The 18,274-nt window shown below is 37.9% G+C and overlaps 1 protein-coding gene across 6 annotated transcripts in view; it reads left to right on the forward strand.

The window, feature by feature from the left end:
• Positions 1–18,274, forward strand: part of SLCO2B1 (solute carrier organic anion transporter family member 2B1) — a 490,516-nt gene that overhangs the window by 337,851 nt on the left and 134,391 nt on the right. For all 6 annotated transcript variants that reach the window (XM_053708763.1, XM_053708761.1, XM_053708765.1 and 3 more), the window contains one exon: positions 705–835. In XM_053708763.1, the coding sequence (XP_053564738.1) occupies positions 705–835 (131 nt within the window). The remainder of the gene's footprint in view (positions 1–704; positions 836–18,274) is intronic.

Consider the following 18,274-nt stretch of genomic DNA (forward strand, 5'->3'; position numbering starts at 1 on the left):
CATTCACTTTAACAGTGCAGTCGAGCCCCAAAATACCAGGCAATCCCTCTTCTGAACGAGAGAAACAGCAAAACCCCAGACGTACGTTTCGGCCTATTGTGGGCCTCATAAGTGAGGTGCAGCCATATCCCTCTAGGCACACTGAGCAACGGGTCCACGTCTGGATTCCCGCATCACACTTAGGGAGACTTCCCTAAGCGTCATATTTTGCATAAATTAAAAGAGAGAAGTGTTCAACCTGGGAATGAATAATAGCATAATAGCTTTTTCTATGGCTAGTTACCACCCTAGAAGCAGCCTCTTTGTGCTCAATATGTGCCTTTCACTATTTTAATTTAACTTAATGTAATAGACACTAGTATAAAGAAGAATATGCACAAATAGTGATCTAAAAATCCAATAAAAAACCTTTTAAAAACTTATTTAGAAGCTCCCAGTTTAACACTGTTAGGCTGGGACACCCACTGAAAAGGGCTGAGAAAGCAGGAAGAACAGACCCTCCCCTGTATATGAAAAGACGTATTACACAAACAAGAGCAGCAGGAATCTGTATACTTCAGTCTACATCTGACAATTTAGGGCTTGGTTAGGAGTCGGAAAATCAGCACAATATAAATAATAATAATACAACTATACAGTGCCTTTTTAATTCTCCATGTTGTGCAATGCTTTACAATTAATGCTAATCTTCCTTGTTTTTACAGATGAGATTGTTCTCACTCTTAAAGACCCACGCTGGATAGGGGCTTGGTGGTTGGGATTTATAGTAGCATCAAGTCTAGCGGCCATAGCAGCTATACCATATTTCTTCTTTCCTAAAGAAATGCCAAAAGAGGTAAGAGCTGCTTTCTCGTATATGCCACACAAAACTAAGGACAATACTATAGCACTTATTTTATACCTGAAATGAGTAGTGGTATATATTCTGGCAAATGTCAATGTTTATCCAATGTTCCCACCCTGTATATCATATGACAGCCATCAGCCAATCACAAAATGCATATACTGTGCCCTTTTGCACATGCTCAGTAGGAGGTGGAGCCTCAGAAAGTGTGTATATAAATTAAATGTGTAAGTTTTCATAATATAAGTATATTGTATTTTTTTATTATTATTTATTTGCATCCTTAATCTGAATTATGAAACTTTTCTTTTAACTTTAGTGACCCTTTAAAGGGAAATTAAAGTCCCATATTTATTGATTGTAATAAATGATTTGCTGCACTGCAAAACATAGACATGCAAAATAAATGTTTTAAAAATAATTTACAACTGTCATTTTGTTAGATAAACTATGCATTGTTTTTCATGCTTGGGGAACAACCGTTAAAAAGTCTCTTGAAAGTTTTTTTTTTTTTTTTAATCTCACTCCCTTTTTGCAGTGGCCGATTAGGGACAAATAAAAATGAGTTCCTGATAATGTCAACCAATCACTGTGCAGTATGTTGGGTCAGGTTATTGCATTTCATGGAATGCTCTCCAGCTTCTATGGGGGAGTGGGAACACTGCAGTTTGCATACTTAAATTACGCAGAAAGCAGACAAAATAAATAATGAAAGTTTACTGCAATTTTTTTTTTTAATGATTCATAATTAATCATTTTAGGAAGAATGGAATACTTAGTTTAACGTCCCTTTAAATTGCCTTGTACTAGATCAGGTAAAATGAAAGATAAGGGAAACGATTGGCATAAAGCCAGCTACATCTCTTCTTCACAGAGCAATAATATATCTACATTCTGGCATAGAACAAGGATTACAGATAAAGTGAATACTATATCCTACCCATATGTTACTCGTCAGGATGTTAATCCATATTAATTACATAATAAATGTGTGACCAAATTTGGGCACCAAACAATGTAGAATAAACAGATAGCATTGCACTATACATAATCAGTGATTGACAACACATGTGATTATACATTATTTACTATAGCTGTTAGGAGAGCCAGGAGTACGCCCTCAACAAAAGCAAAAGAGTGGATGTTAGGCTGCAGTTGGATAAACAGGGTTGCTGAGTCATCTGTGGAGGTCAGGGGGTATTTCAAGGAATTTTGGCTGCTTTGTAGTTAAGAAAAATCTGTAAGTTATACACAGTATTTACCATTTACACATGCAGTGTCTAAATCTTATGAAGAAAACCTGTTTACTGTCGCTTAATTTTTAGACAACATGTAAATGCTGCTCATTTGCATGCACAATAGAAATGTTTTTAAGTATGGTATCCCTTTAATTAATGTGCCCTTTCCACATCTCTTGCACATCAACTAATATCTGACACTCTACAAAGTACTGACATCATTTTGTTTTCATTTAAAAATGCAAATAATGGGGGGCGGAGCCAGCGACTAAAGCAGTCAGACATGTTTTTGGGAAGCTCCTGGCTTTCAGCTAAAAATATAGCAATTAAAATATACTTCAGAGCCTGAAATTATTTTGCTATTCAGCTGAATTCCAATCTTAGCTGCTCTACATTCAAAGTAAGGACAGATCGTTCTTTTTTGAGCTATTTGTACAGAAAGAATTAGCTTTCATTATGCCACGTGGAACTTTTGAGCACAGCTTATATGTAACTACGCCGACCATTATGGACGCTCTGCAAACATGGGAGTTGAGCACTCAGAGACTCCTGGAGACCCATTATCGGAGTCTAGCTGAAGATCTAACGACAATACTGAACTGCCTATCTGCGCCACAAACAGAGGAGCTCGAGTGTATAGATACGGTACTAATTAGGGGAAACTATGGCGTTGAAGAGGACTCAGCTTTAAGGAGACGGGAGGATGGGCCAAGATCAGCCCCGTTGTTTCGAACAGGCAGCAAATTTAGGCAGTCCTCAGAGGCTCCACCACTCACTATTTGTGCGAGCTACTCCCGCACCCAGACACCGGAGGATGGGACTGATTCACGGAGCTGGGAAATACAGGCGGAGCTGAGTGATCCGAGCGAATGCATAGATGTAAGGATGTTATTCTGTTTACCCTGTTACGAGCAGCTCCCAGATGATCCGCTACCGAAGTCTAATATTACCTACCTGCTGGAGAGAAGGTTGATCCTTTTACCGAGAGCCCAGATGACCCGCACCGGAGCAGATGACTTTTCTTGTCATATGAGCCATGTCACATATGCTGTCGGAAGGAGAATAGTTCCTGTACTTACCACTGTGCCCCTTTCTGGACTATCAGCTACAGCGTTACCCCATCTCAGAATTGGAGTAGGCTAATTCTGTATGGCTCCTGACCGGCCTCCTGTGTGACTCTGTTATTAACATGTGCACGATAGCCCTTCAAGATATAGCTTAATGAATGTTTATATAGGACCTGTACTGTTCTTATCTTTTCAAATACTTTCACACAATTTTTCATCACTATGATGCCACGGCCTGAGCATATACCTCTGAGAAATTGTACTGTAAGACATGGTTCTTAATTACTATCTTAAACAATTGGTTGCTCCTTTTTGTCTCCATGCTAAATGTTTTCCTTGGGGGATGTGTTTGGAGGGCTGCTTGGGAAAGCCAATTGGCTTATAGTTATTTGTTAATAGTGTTGTTTTCCTACATATCTACATATTCCTACATATCTGAGCTAGCATCAGGGTTACCTACAAGTTTCACCAGAGATATTTCCGTAGGAACTTCACTACCTGACAGGTGAGAAGCTTGTTCCTACAGACTCCCCTACAGAGTATGTTAGCTACTTCTATAACACACAATGCCCCACACTTCAAATATATGTAATGCTGCTCTTCCGCCAGGTCCTGGCAGATTTGAGTTACATGCTACATTAACAGCTTCTACCAATGCAGCCAGCTATAACTAATCTTCCCTTGCTTAGACAGACCTCTGTTTATTGCAATAATGTTGTCTTTTACCTATGATTATAAAGCATCATACATATATTATAATTATATACCTTGTAGCTTTTAATATGTCATAGAGTAGCTGGTACATGCACAGTTACCTCCCTATTGGGATCAATGATACGTTTGTATGTGCTAACAAAATCCCTAGAGGTTAATGCCTTTCACTACTTTAGTATTACTAGTCTGTGGCCTAGCCTCTCTACTATGACAGCTATAGTAACCAGCTCCCCTGACCTAGCTATATTGCCATTTCATATTTTAATGCTCCTCATCATTTTACTTTCCATCCTGGGCTCCCCATCCAAATCTACCTGATATACCTATACCAAACTTATCTTTAATGTTACACTGACGAAAAAGATGATTATCTAATGTGTATCAAGTCATCACCAAATGTTTCATATATTGTAAGGGATTCAGATGGTTGTACATTCCGCTAGTATCAGTAGGTCATTCTACAAGCCATAACATTGTATATTGCATGCTGCTTATACTATATTATTACTATTTTATATGTTATTTCGTAGATGGCCCATACGTTATGTTACCTGACTTGTACTAGCGGTTGAATTATGCCACATATTTTCTATGAAGGACTGGACCTATAGTGGCCTCTTGTATCTAACTTTCAATGTCTTATGTATTTTGCTGTAGTTTAAAGCCATATTCTTTCTGTAACAAAGGTCTAAAATCTACAATTCCTGATATCTGCCATTATCGCTATATCACCTGATACTCTTTTAACGTTTAAAGGCCTACTGTATATGTGACTGTAGATCTACATCTGAAGTGGTGGGTTCAATGAGTCCAGTTACTAGCCCAGTTACTAGTTTTGCCATACAATTTTGCTTCCTTATAGATATACAGGTAGCCCTCAGTTTACGCCGGGGTTAGGTTCCAGAAGGAATGGTTGTAAATCGAAACCGTTGTAAATTGAAACTAAGTTTATAATGTAAGTCAATTGGAAGTGAGGGAGATAGGTTCCAGGCCCCTCTCAAAATTGTCATAAGTAACACCTAATACATTATTTTTAAAGCTTTGAAATGAAGACTTTAAATGCTAAACAGCATTATAAACCTTATAAAATAATCACACAACACAGAATATATAATTAAACTAAGTTAAATGAACAAAAACATTTGCTAAACAGCATTATAAACCTAATACAGTAATCACACAACACAGACTTCACTTGCATTTTTCTGCAAACAGTTGTTTCTATGCATTCCAATCTGGACTGATTTATAGACAGGAAGATCTTGTTCCTTTGAAATCTGCTCGATAGCTCAGGTCTGGTTAAACTGATTAATTTCAGCTTGCTTGGCTTTGGTGCAACACAAGCAGACAGCTCCACCTACTGGCTATTTTAATAAATGCACTGCTTCTCAATGCTTTTCAATAGCAGTCACATGACTGGAAAAAAAGGTTGTTATTCGGAAACGGTGTAAATTGAACCGTTGTAAAACGAGGGCCACCTGTATATGTTTTCGAGCTTGTGACAAGGCTACAAGAATGGACCTAACTGTTGCACTATAAGTCTATTTACCATTTGTTCTTTATTTTATTAGTATCTGATGTTATGTATAACTCTATATTTCTTAAAATTGCCCCTATATATATATATATATATATATATATATATATATATATATATATATATATTTATATATGGCTCCCCGACCTTTCCCTTATTTACAGAGCGGTGCTTACCCGCTGATATATCTACCCCCCAATATTGTATTTTCACTTTTCGCTTTCTTACGCTCATACAGAGCTGCTCATCCGACCACAAGTTGTCTTATCTACTCTTGGACCTTATGGTCTAAAAATGTGTCTCCTATTGGTCAACTAATTTCATCATCATAATATTATAAAATCGAGGTTCCATTAGCCTACTCACTGTCTATTTCACAGTTGTCAAATTGTTTTATTCAGTTGTACTAGTATCTTTTCTTTTGCTGTTGTCAAAAGGCGTTCTATGTTTGTATTTTGCAAAACCTCAATAAAAATCATCAAATTTAAAAATGCAAATAATAATTTTAATTATTTTAATAAACTTACATTTTTTTGAGTAGCTTGTCTGCTCCTATCATCAGGGCATTTTTTTTTTTTTTCACTGAGGCCCCTCATCCTATTATAATTGTTGCTTCATGGCACTTTGAGATGCGGTTCAGGGGCGCGATCCGATATAGATCGTAGTTTGCGGCGCAAGCGAGGGAACCCCCGCCCCCCATAGTTTCAGCTCGCAACTCGAGCTATCTTATATACGGCACCATCAGATGCTAAAGTGCTGTAAGTCTGACAAACCAGCGATGTCCAGAAATCTGCGTAAGTACAAATTTCTGGAGTGGCCAGTGACTTATGGCACTTTAGAAACTGCTGGCGTCTACAAAACCTGACTAAGTTATAAAATCACCCGTACTGTCTAACACGCCTCCCAAACTTAGCCCGACACGTATACCCCTCTATCCGCTATCCCCCCTCACTCTCCTAATAATAATTTTTTTTATTAACCCCTAAACCGCCGCTCCCGGACCCCGCCGCACCTAATAAAGTTATTAACCCCTAAACTGCCGCTCCCGGACCCCGCCGCCACACACATTAACTACCCCCTAATGTGAGCTCCTATCCTGCGGCCACCTACATTAACTATCCCCTAATGTGAGCTCCTACCCCGCCGCCACCTACATTAACTACCCCCTAATGTGAGCTCCTACCCCGCCGCCAGCTACATTAACTACCCCCTAATGTGAGCTCCTACCCCACCGCCAGCTATATTAAAATTATTAACCCCTAATTTAATCCCCTTATACCGCCGCCAGCTATATTAAATTAATTAACCCCTAATCTAATCCCCCTATACCGCCGCCACCTATATTAAATTAATTAACCCCTAATCCAATCCCACTATACCGCCGCCATCTATATTAAATTAATTAACCCCTAATCTAATCCTCCTACACCGCCGCCACCTATATTAAATTAATTAACCCCTAAAATACTAAACTATACCTAACACTAAACCTAAGTCAAACCCTACAAATATACCTGAAAAGGGCTTTTTGCGTGGCATTACCCCCAAGTAAACAGCTCTATTGCCAGCCCTTAAAAGGGCTTTTTGCGGGGCTTTGCCCCAAAGTAACCGACTCTCTTATCAGCCCTTAAAAGGGCTTTTGGCGGGCATTGTCACACAGAAATCAGCTCTTTTACCTATAATCTAAATCCCCCTATAACGCCGCCACCTATAATAAATAGATTAACCCCTAATCTGCCCCCCCCTTCACCGCCGCCACCTATATTAAATAGATTAACCCGTAATCTGACCCCCCTACACCGCCACCACCTATATTAACTATATTAACCCTAATTATATTAGGGTTAATATAGTTAAAGGGCCACTGTAAGTAAATATTTTCTATGCCTGTTACTAACTAACTACCCCAAATACGCTTTTTATCAATAGCATTTCATTAACATATGTCTACCGTATATATCAGAAATCTTGTCTGCAAATTTAATTGTTTTCCAAACCCACTCCGTGGGTATCCTTTGCTCTGTGCCAATTCGTTTACAATACCTAGGTTTCAAAATGGCGCTTTAAACACAAAGTTATTGGTTTAAGTATTTTGAACACACAGTGCTGAAAATAGTGGGCAGGATAACGTGACATCATCGGCGAATAAAAGATATAACTTTTGGAACGTTATGAAACTTCGTTTTGGAGAAAATATAGGTCAGTAGGTTTTAATTAATGTTTATTAACTTTAATATGTTAGTTGTTTAGCTTAAAAATTATAACAGAAAGTAATCCTTTAATATAGTCATTATATTATATATATATTAACTATATGAACCCTAATTATATGAGGGTTAATATAGCTAATATCGTTATTATAATATATATATATTAACTATATTAACCCTAATTATATTAGGGTTATTATAATTAATATCGTTATTATATTATATATATATATTAAGTATAATAACCCTATCTAACTCTAACACCCCTAACTAAATTCTTATTAAAATAAATCTAATTAATATTAATATTATTAATTAAAATATTCCTATTTAAATCTAAATACTTACCTATAAAATAAACCCTAACGGCTAGATTTAGAGTTGGGCGGTAGACGTGAAAACCAGCGTTAGAGGCTCCTAACGCTGGTTTTAGGCTACCTCCGGTATTTGGAGTCACTCAAAATAGGGTCTAACGCTCACTTTTCAGCCGCGACTTTTCCATACCGCAGATCCCCTTACGTCAATTGCGTATCCTATCTTTTCAATGGGATTTTTCTAACTCCGGTATTTAGAGTCGTGTCTGAAGTGAGCGTTAGAAAACTAACGACAAAACTCCAGCCGCAGAAAAAAAGTCAGTAGTTAAGAGCTTTCTGGGCTAACGCCGGTTCATAAAGCTCTTAACTACTGTATTCTAAAGTACACTAACACCCATAAACTACCTATGTACCCCTAAACCGATGTCCCCCCACATCGCCGCCACTCGATTAAATTTTTTTAACCCCTAATCTGCCGACCACCACCTACGTTATCCTTATGTACCCCTAATCTGCTGCCCCTAACACCGCCGACCCCTATATTATATTTATTAAGCCCTAATCTGCCCCCCACAACGTTGCTGCCAGCTACCTACACTTATTAACCCCTTATCTGCCGACCGCAAAGCGCCACCACCTACGTTATCCTTATGTACCCCTAATCTGCTGCCCCTAACACCGCCGACCCCTATATTATATTTATTAAGCCCTAATCTGCCCCCCACAACGTCGCTGCCAGCTACCTACACTTATTAACCCCTAATCTGCCGACCGCAAAGCGCCGCCACCTACGTTATCCTTATGTACCCCTAATCTGCTGCCCCTAACACCGCCGACCCCTATATTATATTTATTAACCCCTAATCTGCCCCCCTCAACGTCGCCTCCACCTGCCTACACTTATTAACCCCTAATCTGCTGAGCGGACCGCGCCGCTACTATAATAAAGTTATTAACCCCTAATCCTCCTCACTAACCCTATAATAAATAGTATTAACCCCTAATCTGCCCTCCCTAACATCGCCGACACCTAACTTCAATTATTAACCCCTAATCTGCCGACCGGAGCTCACCGCTATTCTAATAAATGTATCAACCCCTAAAGCTAAGTCTAACCCTAACACTAACACCCCCCTAAATTAAATATAATTTTAATCTAACGAAATTAATTAACTCTTATTAAATAAATTATTCCTATTTAAAGCTAAATACTTACCTGTAAAATAAATCCTAATATAGCTACAATATAAATTATAATTACATTGTAGCTATTTTAGGATTAATATTTATTTTACAGGCAACTTTGTAATTATTTTAACCAGGTACAATAGCTATTAAATAGTTAAGAACTATTTAATAGCTACCTAGTTAAAATAATTACAAAATTACCTGTAAAATAAATCCTAACCTAAGTTACAATTAAACCTAACACTATACTATCATTAAATTAATTAAATAAAATACCTATAATTACCTACAATTAAACCTAACACTACACTGTCAATACATTAATTAAATACAATATCTACAAATAACTGCAATGAAATAAACTAACTAAAGTACAAAAAATAAAAAAGAACTAAGTTACAAAAAATAAAAAAATATTTACAAACATAAGAAAAATATTACAACAATTTTAAACTAATTACACCTACTCTAAGCCCCCTAATAAAATAGCAAAGACCCCCAAAATAAAAAATGCCCTACCTTATTCTAAATTACTAAAGTTCAAAGCTCTTTTACCTTTTTTATCTTTTACCTTACCAGCCCTGAACAGGGCCCTTTGCGTGGCATGCCCCAAGAAGTTCAGCTCTTTTGCCTGTAAAAAAAAACATACAATACCCCCCCCCCAACATTACAACCCACCACCCACATACCCCTAATCTAACCCAAACCCCCCTTAAATAAACACTAAGCCCCTGAAGATCATCCTACCTTGTCTTCACCTCACCAGGTATCACCGATCCGTCCTGGCTCCAAAATCTTCATCCAACCCAAGCGGGGGCTGGCGATCCATCATCCGGTGGCTGAAGAGGTCCAGAAGAGGCTCCAAAGTCTTCATCCTATCCGGGAAGAAGAGGCGATCCGGACCGGCAACCATCTTGATCCAAGCAGCATCTTCTATCTTCATCCGATGACGACCGGCTCCATCCTGAAGACCTCCACCGCGGACCCATCTTCTTCCGGCGACGTCCAATTGAAGAATGACGGTTCCTTTAAGGGACGTCATCCAAGATGGCGTCCATCGAATTCCAATTGGCTGATAGGATTCTATCAGCCAATCGGAATTAAGGTAGGAATATTCTGATTGGCTGATCGGAACAGCCAATAGAATGCGAGCTCAATCTGATTGGCTGATTGGATCAGCCAATCGGATTGAACTTGATTCTGATTGGCTGATTCCATCAGCCAATCAGAATATTCCTACCTTAATTCCGATTGGCTGATAGAATCCTATCAGCCAATCGGAATTCGAGGGACGCCATCTTGGATGACGTCCCTTAAAGGAACCGTCATTCTTCAGTTGGACGTCGCCAGAAGAAGATGAGTCCGCGGTGGAGGTTTTCAGGATGGAGCCGGTCGTCATCGGATGAAGATAGAAGATGCCGCTTGGATCAAGATGGTTGCCGGTCCGGATCGCCTCTTCTTCCCGGATAGGATGAAGACTTTAGAGCCTCTTCTGGACCTCTTCAGCCACCGGATGATGGATCGCCAGCCCCCGCTTGGGTTGGATGAAGATTTTGGAGCCAGGACGGATCGGTGATACCTGGTGAAGTGAAGACAAGGTAGGATGATCTTCAGGGGCTTAGTGTTAGGTTTATTTAAGGGGGTTTGGGTTAGATTAGGGGTATGTGGGTGGTGGGTTGTAATGTTGGGGGGCTTGGGTATTGTATGTTTTTTTTTACAGGCAAAAGAGCTGAACTTCTTGGGGCATGCCCCGCAAAGGGTTTATGAAAAAAGGTGTGTTAGGGTTAGCGCTAAATTAAAGCTTAAAAAGGGTTTAAAGATAGATATTCTTTAAGAGTTATATATATTTCTTATATAGTGATGTTCATATAAACATTGTGTTTCATATTAAAAGTTTTAATGAGAATTCAGGGCTGGTAAGGTAAAAGAGCTTTGAACTTTAGTAATTTAGAATAGGGTAGGGCATTTTTTATTTTGGGGGTCTTTGTTATTTTATTAGGGGGCTTAGAGTAGGTGTAATTAGTTTAAAATTGTTGTAATATTTTTCTTATGTTTGTTTTTTTGTAACTTAGTTCTTTTTTATTTTTTGTACTTTAGTTAGTTTATTTCATTGTAGTTATTTGTAGGAATTGTATTTAATTTATTTATTGATAGTGTAGTGTTAGGTTTAATTGTAGGTAATTGTAGGTATTTTATTTAATTAATGATAGTATAGTGTTAGGTTTAATTGTAACTTAGGTTAGGATTTATTTTACAGGTAATTTTGTAATTATTTTAACTAGGTAACTATTAAATAGTTCTTAACTATTTAATAGCTATTGTACATGGTTAAAATAATTACAAAGTTGCCTGTAAAATAAATATTAATCCTAAAATAGCTATAATATAATTATAATTTATATTGTAGCTATATTAGGATTTATTTTACAGGTAAGTATTTAGCTTTAAATAGGAATAATTTATTTAATAAGAGATAATTAATTTCGTTAGATGTAAATTATATTTAACTTAGGGGGGTGTTAGTGTTAGGGTTAGACTTAGCTTTAGGGGTTAATACATTTATTAGAATAGCGGTGAGCTCCAGTCGGAAGATTAGGGGATAATAATTGAAGTTAGGTGTCGGCGATGTTAGGGAGGGCAGATTAGGGGTTAATACTATTTATTATAGGGTTAGTGAGGCGGATTAGGGGTTAATAAGTGTAGGCAGGTGGAGGCGACACTGTGGGGGGCAGATTAGGGGTTAATAAATATAATATAGGGGTCGGCGATGTTAGGGCAGCAGATTAGGGGTACATAGAGATAATGTAAGTAGCGGCGGTTTACGGAGCGGCAGATTAGGGGTTAATAATAATATGCAGGGGTCAGCGATAGCGAGGGCGGCAGATTAGGGGTTAATAAGTGTAAGGTTAGGGGTGTTTAGACTCGGGGTACATGTTAGAGTGTTAGGTGCAGACGTAGGAAGTGTTTCCGCATAGCAAACAATGGGGCTGCGTTAGGAGCTGAACGCGGCTTTATTGCAGGTGTTAGGTTTTTTTTCAGCTCAAACAGCCCCATTGTTTTCTATGGGGGAATCGTGCACAAGCACGTTTTTGAGGCTGGCCGCTTGCGTAAGCAACTCTGGTATCGAGAGTTGAAGCTGAGTTAAATATGCTCTACGCTCCTTTTTTGGAGCCTAACGCAGCCTTTATGTGGACTCTCAATACCAGAGTTTTTTTTATGGTGCGGCCAGAAAAAAGCCGGCGTTAGCTTTTCGGGTCGTTACCGACAAAACTCCAAATCTAGCCGTATGATAGCTACAATGTAATTAATAATTACATTGTAGCTATTTTAGGATTTATATTTATTTTACAGGTAACTTGGTATTTATTTTAACTAGGAATAATAGCTATTAAATAGTTAATAACTATTTAATAGCTACCTTGTTAAAATAATTACCAATTTACCTGTAAAATAAATCCTAACCTAAGTTACAAATACAACTACACTATCAATAAATTAAATAAACTACAAATATCTAAACTAAAATACCATTAAATAAACTAAACTAAATTACAAAAAAAACAAACACTAAATTACAAAAAATAAAAAAAGATTACAAGAATTTTAAGCTAATTACACCTATTCTAAGCCCCCTAATAAAATAACAAAGCCCCCCAAAATAAAAAAAATTTCCCTACCCTAAACTAAATTACAAAAGTTAACAGCTCTATTACCAGCCCTTAAAAGGGCTTTTTGCGGGGGCATGCCCCAAAGAAATCAGCTCTTTTGCCTGTAAAAAAAACACAATACCACCCCCTGACATTACAACCCACCACCCACATACTCCTACTCTAAACCCACCCAAACCCCCCTTAAAAAAAAACTAACACTAAGCCCCAGAAGATCTCCCTACCTTGAGTCGTCTTCACCCAGCCGAGCCGAACTCTTCATCCTATCCGGGCGATGTCTTCATCCAAGCGGCAAAGAAGAAGTCTTCCATCCGGCGATGTCTTCATCCAAGCAGCAAAGAAGAAGTCTTCCATCTGGCGATGTCTTCATCCAAGCGGCAAAGAAGAGGTCCTCCATTGGGGCGAAGTTTTCTTCCAAGCGCCATCTTCAATCTTCTTTCTTCAGCCCTCCGACGTGGAACATCCTTCTGGCCCGACGACTGAACGACTAATGAAGTTTCCTTTAAATGACGTCATCCAACCTGATCGGAACAGCCAATAGAATGCAAGCTCAATCTGATTGGCTGATCGGATCAGCCAATCGGATTGAACTTGAATCTGATTGGCTGATTGAATCAGCCAATCAGATTTTCTTACCTTAATTCCGATTGGCTGATAGAATCCTATCAGCCAATCGGAATTTGACCGACGCCATCTTGGAGGGCTGAAGAAAGAAGATTGAAGATGCCGCTTGGAAGAAAACTTCGCCCCAATGGAGGACCTCTTTTTTGCCGCTTGGATGAAGACATCGCCGGATGGAAGACTTCTTCTTTGCTGCTTGGATGAAGACATCACCGGATGGAAGACTTCTTCTTTGCCGCTTGGATGAAGACATCGCCCGGATAGGATGAAGAGTTCGGCCCGGCTGGGTGAAGACGAATCAAGGTAGGGAGATCTTCTGGGGCTTAGTGTTAGGTTTTTTTAAGGGGGGTTTGGGTGTGTTTAGAGTAGGGGTATGTGGGTGGTGGGTTTTAATGTTGGGGGGTGGTATTGTGGTTTTTTTTTACAGGCAAAAGTGCTGATTTATTTGGGGCATGCCCCGCAAAAAGCCCTTTTAAGGGCTGGTAATAGAGCTGTTAACTTTTGTAATTTAGTTTAGGGTAGGGACATTTTTTTTATTTTGGGGGGCTTTGTTATTTTATTAGGGGGCTTAGAATAGGTGTAATTAGCTTAAAATTCTTGTAATCTTTTTTTATTTTTTGTAATTTAGTGATTGTTTGTTTTTGTAATTTAGTTTAGTTTATTTAATGGTATTTTAGTTTAGATATTTGTAGTTTATTTAATTTATTGATAGTGTAGTTGTATTTGTAACTTAGGTTAGGATTTATTTTACAGGTAAATTGGTAATTATTTTAACAAGGTAGCTATTAAATAGTTATTAACTATTTAATAGCTATTGTACCTGGTTAAAATAAATACCAAGTTACCTGTAAAATAAATATAAACCCTAAAATAGCTACAATGTAATTATTAATTACATTGCAGCTATCTTAGGGTTTATTTTATAGGTAAGTATTTAGATTTAAATAGGAATATTTTAATTAATAATATTAATATTAATTAGATTTATTTTAATAAGAATTTAGTTAGGGGTGTTAGAGTTAGATAGGGTTATTATACTTAATATATATATATATATATATATATATATATATATATAATATAATATAATAACGATATTAACTATATATTAACCCTAATATAATTAGGGTTAATGTAGTTAATATATATATAATATTATAACGATATTAACTACATTAACCCTAATATAATTAGGGTTAATATAGTTAATATATATATAATATAATAACTATATTAACTATATTAACCCTAATATAATTAGGGTTAATATAGTTAATATAGCTGGCGGCGGTGTAGGGGGATTAGATTAGGGGTTAATCTATTTAATATAGGTGGCAGCGGTGTAGGGGGATTAGATTAGGGGTTAATCTATTTATTATAGATGGCGGCGGTGTAGGGGAATTATATTAGGGGGTAATACATTTATTATAGGTGGCGGCGGTGTAGGGGGATTTAGATCATATGCAAAAGAGCTGATTACTTTGTGACAATGCCCCGCAAAAAGCCCTTTTAAGGGCTGGTAAAAGAGCTGATTACTTTGGGGAAATGCCCCGCAAAAAGCCCTTTTAAGGGCTGTCAATAGAGCTGTTACTTAGGGGCAATGTCACGCAAAAGGCCCCTTTAAGGGCTGGTAATAGAGGTGATTACTTTAAGGGGATTAGATTAGGGGTTAATATATTTAATATAGCTGGCGGCGGTATAGGGGGTTTAAATTAGGGGTTAATAATTTTAATATAGCTGGCGGCGGTGTAGGGGGATTAGATTGGGGTTAATAATTTAATATAGCTGGCGGCGGGGTAGGGGGATTAGATTAGGGGTTAATAATTTAATATAGCTGGCGGCGGGGTAGGGGGATTAGATTAGGAGTTAATAATTTAATATAGCTGGCGGCAGTGTAGGGGGATTAGATTAGGGGTTAATAATTTAATAAAGCTGGTGGCGGGGTAGGGGCATTAGATTAAGGGTTAATAATTTAGGGGTATGTAATGTAGATGGCGGCAGTGTAAGGGGCTCACATTAAGGGGTATGTAATGTAAGTGATGATGGTGTAGGGGGATCACATTAGGGGTTATACATTTAATGTAGGTGTCGTCGGGGTCCGGGAGCGGCGGTTTAGGGGTTAAATACTTTATTAGGGATTGCGGCGGAGGATCACGGTTGACAGGTAGATAGACATTGCGCATGCGTTAGGTGTTAGGTTTTATTTGGCAGGTAGTTTAGGGAGTTACGGGGCTCCAATAGACAGCGTAAGGCTTACTATAGCTGCATTTTGTGGCGAGGTAAAAATGGAGTAAGATTTCTACATTTTCGCCACGTAAGTCCTTACGCTGTATATTGGATACCAAACTGCACGGGTTTGGTATACCTGTCTATGGCCCAAAAAACTATGGGCGAAGGCAGAAATATACGAGCATAACTTCTAGGTTACGCCGTATATAGGTTACCAAACCCGCGCAAAATTCAGCGTCGACGGCTTTTGCGGGCGACGCTGCATATCGGATCGGGCCCCTGATTCCAAAGAAATACAGCAAACGTGCATGCTTGTACCTGAAGTGAAATTATAATGATGTAGTTTTGAAAAGAGAATCAGAACTCATTCACTACACTGCAGAAGATTCAGGGGCCGATTTAACAAGGGCTGAATGTAACTGTTTCCGTGCAAGCCTTAAAGCTCACCGGAAACAAGAGTTAAGAAGCTGCGTTCTTAACTCATACGCCACCTCCTATGAGGTGGCGGACATCAATCTGTCCGATCGCATATGGTCGAGGTGATTGACACCCCCTACTGCCGGGGGCGGCATTGCAGAAGCAGTTCACCAGACAGTTCACAAAAAACTGAAAAGAGGTGTATATGTGCGCTACAAATCTAAGGAGTTAATGATTATCTTGTCAGATTAGTATATTACCTTAATCAATTAGCTAGAACCCATTGGTCGTAATAAATAATTCCAGAAAACGGATGTGATATAATACAAAAGTATAGTTATTTATTGCTATGCAAAAATGCCTTATATAGATAGTTAAAAAGTACACTAATAAAATACACTAATACATTAGTGCAATATGTAAATATGCGTTAAAATACAAAATATGACCGGTCATATGTCTATATACACTTATATTAAAACAATTTCCTCCTTAGGTGATTGGCCACCTTGTACATCACAAGTATTGTAATTGAATGTACATTGTTAGAGAGTCCTTTTAATAAAAGGCATATATATAGATCCTGATACGCATAGACTCTATTCTTCTTCTTATGGATAAGGATATAGTGGGCAATATAGTGGATATAGTGATATCCTCTGCTGCAGGGGGCGGCATTGCACAAGCAGTTCACCAGAACTGCTTGTCCAATGATAAATGCCGACAGCGTATGCTGTCGGCATTTATCGATGTGCGGTGGACATGATCCGCTACAGCGGACCATGTTTGCTCTCACTCTGTTAAATCGGCCTAACGGAGGCTGGGTCTAACTTCGATATGATATGGTTGAGTAGTCAAATGTTTTTATACATTTATTAAAATATTTATTTATGTTAAGCATAACATATTACTGAATTAACAGAGCATATACAATTTAACAAAGCTTATACATATATTGACATAAAAAACATGGATCCATGTTCTAAATACAATTTTCAAATGTTAAAAACAATTACTCAAGTGCTTAAAACAATTTTAACAATGTTCAAACAATACTGGCAGTAATAAAATACAAGACAAATTGCAATGCTGAAATGCAATTTGTACTAATGCTTACATTCACCCCCTTGAAGTTTATGGAACTTCGATACGAGAAAGAAGATACCAAAGATCCCAAGATGGGTTACAGGATAAGAGACAGAATGGAGGCAAACAAAACAATGAATGGAGAACACAACCTCACACAAAAAGGACTGAATTAAGAATAGACCCAACAATACCAACCACGTCAGCAGTTATGCAATCACCTTCTTTTTTAGGGTTGGACCAACATCAAACAGAGAAAAAGAGAGAAACCAGATGACATCAAAAATAAAAAGAAGACCCACAGAGGGAAGAGAGGAGGTGCTAAAATGAACAAAGATAAAAATAAGGCACAGGAGGAGAATGAAGAAGGGAACAACAATGGGATTTTCAATCTAAGCTTGCACGAATTAAAAGATAATGAGAGATCTATCCTTAAATCTGGCTCTCATTCGCACCATCTAAAAAGCTTGGACAAATTCACGACTTTTGTAAATACAAAAGAATTTACAATAAAAAATGTTTCTAAAGTCTCCATTGGAGAGAATAGGTTGTGATTTAAAAGTATACACAAACCATGACGAATTGGATAACTATAAACATACTGAATTAAGGCCAAAATCAACGTTTTACCCTATAAACAGCAAAGGGACTTCCATTGAGGCCTTTGAAACAATAGTATGTAAAGAGATCTGTGAAATACAATCTAAAAAACTAAAGAAGACAAGACAAAAACCTATCAGCTAAACAGATAGAAACCATCAAGCAGTTGGAGAACAACCAGAACCTAACTATAATACTCGCCAACAAGAGCGGAGGGATTGTCATTATGACCAGAAATGACCATGATCTTGGGGATAGAGTCTCTAAGTAGCAATCTATCAGAGTATGTGGATAGACATTTACAGAAGTATGTCAGACAACTACCCTCGTTTTTAAGATATTCTACACAGATATTAAATCTCTTAGAGGAATTATCATGGGAGAATTACTATATATTAGCGACATGCGATGTAACGTCGCTATATACAAGTATACCGCACAAAGAGGGGTTAGAAACAGTAAAATTGTACCTAGAGAAAGACCCAGAGATCCCACAGAAACAAAGAAAATTTATACTGGACAGTATCGAATACATCTTAAC

Source organism: Bombina bombina, chromosome 3 (genome assembly GCF_027579735.1).
Source record: "Bombina bombina isolate aBomBom1 chromosome 3, aBomBom1.pri, whole genome shotgun sequence".
NCBI lineage: Eukaryota > Metazoa > Chordata > Amphibia > Anura > Bombinatoridae > Bombina > Bombina bombina.